General features: G+C 41.9%; 1 protein-coding gene across 3 annotated transcripts in view; it reads right to left on the bottom strand.

Annotated features, from left to right (window-relative positions):
- Positions 1 to 3,046: 3,046 nt before the first annotated feature.
- Positions 3,047 to 6,599, bottom strand: part of FAT3 (FAT atypical cadherin 3) — a 313,352-nt gene continuing 309,799 nt past the window's right edge. For 2 of the 3 annotated variants that reach the window (XM_065729980.1, XM_065729981.1), the window contains 2 exons: positions 4,859 to 4,894; positions 3,047 to 4,233 (listed from right to left, as the gene is read on the bottom strand). In XM_065729980.1, the coding sequence (XP_065586052.1) occupies positions 3,614 to 4,233; positions 4,859 to 4,894 (656 nt within the window). In that variant the 3' untranslated portion in view covers positions 3,047 to 3,613. The remainder of the gene's footprint in view (positions 4,234 to 4,858; positions 4,895 to 6,599) is intronic. The other variant, XM_065729982.1, reaches the window with a different exon arrangement.

The raw sequence follows: 6,599 nt of genomic DNA, 5'->3' as shown, positions 1-6,599 counted from the left end.
TTCTTTGTTGCCTTTATCTACCGTGTCTTGTAGTTTTCTACAGGATCTGCTGCACCTGGCCCTGTGGAGGAAGGTGATGCCATGGCTCCTTGGTGTCACCACTGCCTCTGTGCATAAATTGTCAGTCATTTTAAGGCTCTTCTCAGAGTTATCAAAAAGCTCTCCATGTATTCTGACCAAAATTTAGGGAACGTACATTCTTTTCCTCAGGTACACACCGATTTGCAAAGTCTTGTATTTTTGATACAAGTACTTTTTGAATTTTAGCAAGTTATTTGTTTTGCATTTTTACAAAAAGCAAATGCTATCTCGATTCTAAGGGTTGCAAGCCTCTGATACTGAAAAGCATTGAAGTCTATGAAATCTCTCCTCATATCTGATCCTGAAAGAAAATAGCGTGTAGTGGAGCCATCTACAGGAATGCGAACTGAAATACAGACACAGGGCTGAGGCCAATCAGATCAGCAGGGATAGCAAAGGGAGCTGTAACAAAACTAGGGAGCTGGGAGTGACGCAACAGCAACATAAATCTGCTGCGTACGGCAGAAAAAAAACAACACAGATATTGAATGGAACAATGTGAAGACTAATTCTTACATTAGGTCGTGTATATGTTGTTATCATTAGGGCTTCTTAAAAGGACAATAAAATGGTTTGGATTAACAAGAGAGATGTTAATGCAGTAGTCTTACTCCTTAAGAAGAATTTGACTTTGACCTCTGCATTCAGGTCTTATCACCACCAAAAAGAGCCAGAACAGAACCAGAAAGGCCATCAAAGTACCAGTATCCACAGAGGGAAAATTGTTTGAAGACAGAACAATCAGGCTGGGACTACTTCATTTGGAGGGGAGGAGATACTGAGGTATAGAAATCATGAGTGGGACAGAGAAGGAAGAATGGATGATCCCTGGCACCTTCCCCACTGCACTTTAAGAAGTAGATGTTCAGTGAAATGAAATGGCAACAACATCAAAACAGAAAAAGTACTATACATTGTATTTATGCATATTTTACTAGTAAAATTCACTACCAACAAGATATTACTGAGGCAACAAGCTTGGTAAGAAACATTGATTTGTATGAAAACAGTATTGAAACTGTATGGCAGTTGCTAAGCTTCTGTGGTGCTCTCCCTTGTGACGCTTTTGATATGTTCCAGGACAGTTCTGATATCAGTGTTTCAGGCTTACTCACGATTTCCCACTAGAGAAAACTGATGACAAGAACATTTCATAACCAGCTGGGGGCTAAAAGAGAACAAACTGTGTAACAGACAGAAATGTCTCACACCAAACCTGAGTGGGTACAAAACTTCATGTAAGCTATAAGCAGATGCTAAAAGAGTACCACGCTCTCAGAAGGTTATGCCAGCTTTAGAGTTACCTCACAGCAGACAAACTTGTAGCTTTGTTCTTCCAACTCAGTTGTTCCTAATGTTGAAGAGATATCCAGTTCTTGCATCTGCTTTCCTGCAACACCAACTTCATGAACAATGCACACCATCCTATGTCTGCACTTCAAGGCTTGCCAAACCACTTCATAGCTCATTGGCAAATCCCTCAGTTCCTTGCAACTGTGATACAAATTTCCATCCTTTTTTTTCGAGGGGAGAGGAGCAGGGAAAGGGAACTGAACCATACTGTGAGCACATTCAGAATGTATCACTGCTACAGAAGCATGTAGCAGTGAGAAGACCAAGTGACATTCATAAATTCCATGGACACGAACTATTGGCAGATAAGTACTTGATAATACTCATATGTGCAGTACGTGGTCTTCCCAAAAGCAGACTTGGTTTATTCATGTACCTGTATAATGAAGAATTACTGCATATCATACCTGCTTCTGAGAATTTTAGAAATCTCATTTTATTAAAAGTGTTACAAGCTGTAATTACTTCAATTATATTCTGTTAATAATTCCTTTTTGCTAAAGGTGATTTGTGAAGAAGTTCCTGTATGACAAGAAATGACCCACAACTTAATTCTGTGTGAAACTCCACTCAGTCAAGAACACATCCCAGAATGCAACTGCTGAAACTATTCCATTAACATGTTTCACTAAGAGATAGGACATGGAAAGTAGCACAGGAAATCTGTTAATGAATCCGTTCATTAATAACAACGTCATGTATTCAACAGCTTTCCAAAATGACTGAATGATGCCATGGCAGGAATGGATGAAATTCAGGCAGTAATGCAGACAACAGACTCACATTCATTGTAAAAGATCTAGAGATGATATAAAAAGCAGTGGTAAAACATCTTCTTAGCACTGAGCAATGGGTATGTATACACTGAGTGCAAATCTCACATTTCCAATATTGCACTGAGCTGTTCAGGCCAATCATTGCGAAAGGCCATTTACTCCAAGCAGGGTGAGGGAAGCATAAGATCGCAGTAATGCTGCCGCTGTCTTCATTCCACAACGACATCCTGCAGTCTGCAAACAACCTTTGGAAGTCCTCAAATCATGTGAAATCACATGCACATCCAGCAGAAAATCTAAAACCAGATATGCCTTGCCACGATCCATCCATGCAGTTCAACCAACAGAGTCAGTCTGCAGCAGCTGAGAGCTCTTCCCACAAACACTGAGAATGGACATTTGCCAAATGATGTCAACTAACAATCTGAGATGATAGCAATGTTTTATGCAACTTAATTTCAACTAATTTTACTACAATAATTGCAGCATCATGACTGCTGTCAAAGAGGAGATTGCCCAAGCAAGGAATTAAAAAAAACCCACACAGCTGTGTTACATGGATACCTTATGTTTTCCAAATGTTTTTACATCTGTGTTCACATTTCATACTGAAGTCAAAGGAAGCTGTAGTTACACAGCTGGGGCAGAATTGGGCTGACAGCGACAAGGTGGAACATTTCTAAAAGTTCTCAGCTGTGAAGTTGTACACATTGTGTTGAAAAACAGCAACCAAAGTGTGCTGATTTAGAGTAAATAAACGCTCTAGATGCATTGCTGTATGTGTTCATGAAGTAGAATGAAATGTTATGTCACAAACAAAACCATTTATAGGCAGATGACCGTCTTTGATACGTCAATTTGTAAATGCTGTTTTTTAAGCATCTGATGTGATGTACATAGCAGCCTCAGTGATCAATTGCTTTCACTCTTTCACTGACAATATTTCATGCAACATTGCCTCTTGGAATGATCCACACCAGTCCTTTAATACTGTAGGAAGTTCATAACACTGTAACACTTTTAATAATACAATAACAAAAAAAAACAACCCCAAACCCTATGTGGAGGTGGGAGGGAGAAAAAGAATTTATTCAGCAATGAGATCATTTTCTCCTTCCTCTCAAGTTTAACTCTTGGTAATAAATAGAAGGTACACACTCTCCAGACTGTCTGTAACAATTTTGTAATGTGTGATACTTAACACAATTGGTCTCTTCATGTCTGCACATACAATACCATTTCTGAACAAGTTAATAATGGGTTATACTGTATTTTTGCATTGCCCAATATATATAGATACACCTTCAGCAAAATTTCTTCTCAATATTTATACTATTAATTGGACCAAATGACAAAGGAAAAAAAAATAAAGAGGAAGAAGAGAAAGAAGAAGGGATCTTCCTTTACACTTGTGTCTGATGCTGGGTCTCCACAAATGGAATGTGAACACTTTCTAGTTTGAGTTCCTCCACGCTTTCAAAGTCACTCATGGCTACTTCGGAGTCATCAAAGCCGCAGCTGGCTGAGACGTCGGAGGAGGAGGCATCTAGAGAGTTGTGCAAGGATAAGGGCATCTTACCTGCACTAATGTTTTCTGTGTTCTGACTTGGGCCAACAGCAAACGTACTAAATTCGTTCCCAGTCTGAGCCCCTGCGGTGTCCGTCTCGTGGGGAAACTGGTGAGGAGGGAGGTACTGGCTGGGGTGGAAGTGCGGCCGTCGCCGGCAGTCGGGGCTGAGCGTATTTGCCATGGAGACCGGCTGCGACGGTGGAAGGGTTTCATACTGGTCTGGGTAATCCTCTGGAAGAGGAGGTGGTAACTGGTCCTGGCTCAGAAACTCCTCTTCGTGAGGGGGTGGGTAGTCGCTGTCGATGTCATAGCCACCAAGGTAGTAATCTGTCTCCAGCTCTCTGGTGCTGCCGTGATGAGCCGAGCCTCCGTCCGCTGTTTCAAAATTGGGCACTTCCTCAATGTCAGATAAACGAGTGCTTGGCATCCAGTCTGAGGTATCCCAATGGTATGCTGGAAAGAGAATCACATCAGTGAGGATGGGGCCACTAATGACCAGGGGATGTCTGGCATGCACTCCCTAATGAGCAAACTCTTAATCCTAAAAACACATTTAGATCACAGCATGCGTCAGAGGTTTTCTGCATGGGTCAGCCATGCTCTGACCCAAGGGATAGCACATAGGGACTATGTGGTATGATGATGCAATTGCAAACAAGCAAAGAAAGCATCCACAGCCACTAGAAGGCTGTTCACATTTTAGGATGCTACTAGGTTATATTAGAAACTACAAAGCTGAGAAACCAAAATTACAAAAATCTCCAAAACAGTGCTTTTCAAAGTCAATTAAAAAATACATAATGGAAGTCAGCATGCTTATGATATCATATCTAAACTCTCCTTCCACCTCCAATGGCTTTGTTTCAAGAAAGTGTGCAAGCAAACAATCTGATTGACTGAGAGAGTAAGACCTGGATCCTGGAACGAAAAAGTGGTTGGCCATTCTCATGCAGCATTTGCAACCCAACAGAATTCAAAGAAAAGAGGATACACGAAGCAGTAACAGAAAAACAGACCAAGTCAGTGCCCTCCCACCCTAGCACAGTCCAGCAGGAAGAAAAGGTCCCAGAAAAATCACCTCTGTTGTAGTTCTGTCCTTGATCCATGACAGACACTGCCAGACACAAAGTGAAAAGTAAAAACTGGTAACTAGGAGCTTGTTACCAGCATGGACTTACATGTGAAAATACAAAGCTCTGCATGCATAAGTTCTAAAATACAGCTGGCTCAGTGTTGTTTAATAGGATTTTAAATTGTTCCTTATTTTAACGTACAAGATAAGCTTGCCCAGTCAAATGCAGACATACATAAAGAAATGATTATGTCATGTGCATTATATTCCTTTTCTACCATATCTTAACTATTTACCCTCACTGAAAAGATATGAAATTACATTAGAGCTGGAAATCTTAATACAAAAATGGCTATCCACCATCTATATGGTTTATAATTGCAAAGTACATTTCTCTCTCACTTGTTCACTTTGAAACAGAAAAATAAGAATCTACCATTCTCAGGGCCGGTTCAAACAAATCTGGGCCCACCTGGGCTCAGATACCATGGTGATGGGCACGGTATAAGAACCTGAATAGAATAGAATACAAAGCCATTTAATGGGGCCATCAACTACAATGCCCCGCAACCCCATACCCACCTCCCACCTGCACTGCCATGCTAGCTGGTGGGGAGGGAGGCATTCCAGTATGGAGAGGGTGCAGGGGTTGGGGAGAGAGCAGGGGAAGAGGTTTTGAGTGAGAAAAGAGCGGGGAAAAAGCTGCAGCACTTTCTAGATGGGATGCTCTTGTTCAACCACATTACTGGGCTTCATGCAGGAACTGACTGGACAAAATCTCTGGACTGCATTGCTGGAGGAGGCCTGGCCAGATGAACAGTGTTTCCTGGCATGACAGGGTTTCCTCTCTTGGGCTCAGCCACAAATGAGGGCAAAGCATACAGTTCTCCAGGCCTCCATGTATTAACACAACTCATGGCCTTGATTATCATCACATGAGCCATGTGACAGTGATGATTTACTTATTAGCTCATTAGCCAGATACTGGCATTCTACCTGCTCTGTATTAGCCTGGGCTGAGAAGGGCTCTGGCTACTGCAACTTTAGCAGCACTGTCTGAACCGGCCCTAACCACTCTTCTCCTTCATTTCTCTCTTTTTTCAAAGCTGAAGTTGCTATCTTTCAGCAAAATGACATTGCACCCGAGATGCGTCTGATCCCTCCGAGCTGCATGGCTTCAGGATCCAGGAGAACCTCACTAATGCTGACCTGCAGCACCTGCAGAGCTCCATGGGGAAGGAGCTCTGCCCCCTCCCGTGGCATCCATTCTGCACCCACGACTTCTGTGCAACTACAAGTGCACTGCTGTCACCAGCCCCCTGCACAGCTTGTGAGAACAACTCTCAGAGAAGGAGCTGGAAAGTGGGCAAAGCTCTTTGAGTGGTGGCCTTCAGAGATCGCTGCCAGGCTGGCTTTTTCTGACCTGTGAAGCATGACAGGAATCCAGTATGATTGCTTATGTCTTCCCTTAGGAAGGCAGAGCCAATTACAGAGACCACGCTTTCTCTTCAGTGATATTTTCTTTCTTCTTTCCTTTTTCTTTCTATCTTTTCTTTTTCTTTCTTTCTTTCTTTCTTTCTTTCTTTCTTTCTTTCTTTCTTTCTTTCTTTCTTTCTTTCTTTCTTTCTTTCTTTCTTTCTTTCTTTCTTTCTTTCTTTCTTTCTTTCTTTCTTTCTTTCTTTTTGAGTAGAATTTCTGAGTTTCTGGGTAGTTCTTTTTATGCAGCAGCCAGTAGAATGGCAATCCT

The sequence above is a fragment of the Cyrtonyx montezumae genome, unplaced genomic scaffold (assembly GCF_038088225.1).
Source record: "Cyrtonyx montezumae isolate F1298 unplaced genomic scaffold, pur_monq_1.0 scaffold_12, whole genome shotgun sequence".
NCBI classification, from domain to species: domain Eukaryota; kingdom Metazoa; phylum Chordata; class Aves; order Galliformes; family Odontophoridae; genus Cyrtonyx; species Cyrtonyx montezumae.
This window is presented reverse-complemented; position numbering and strand designations above follow the sequence as displayed.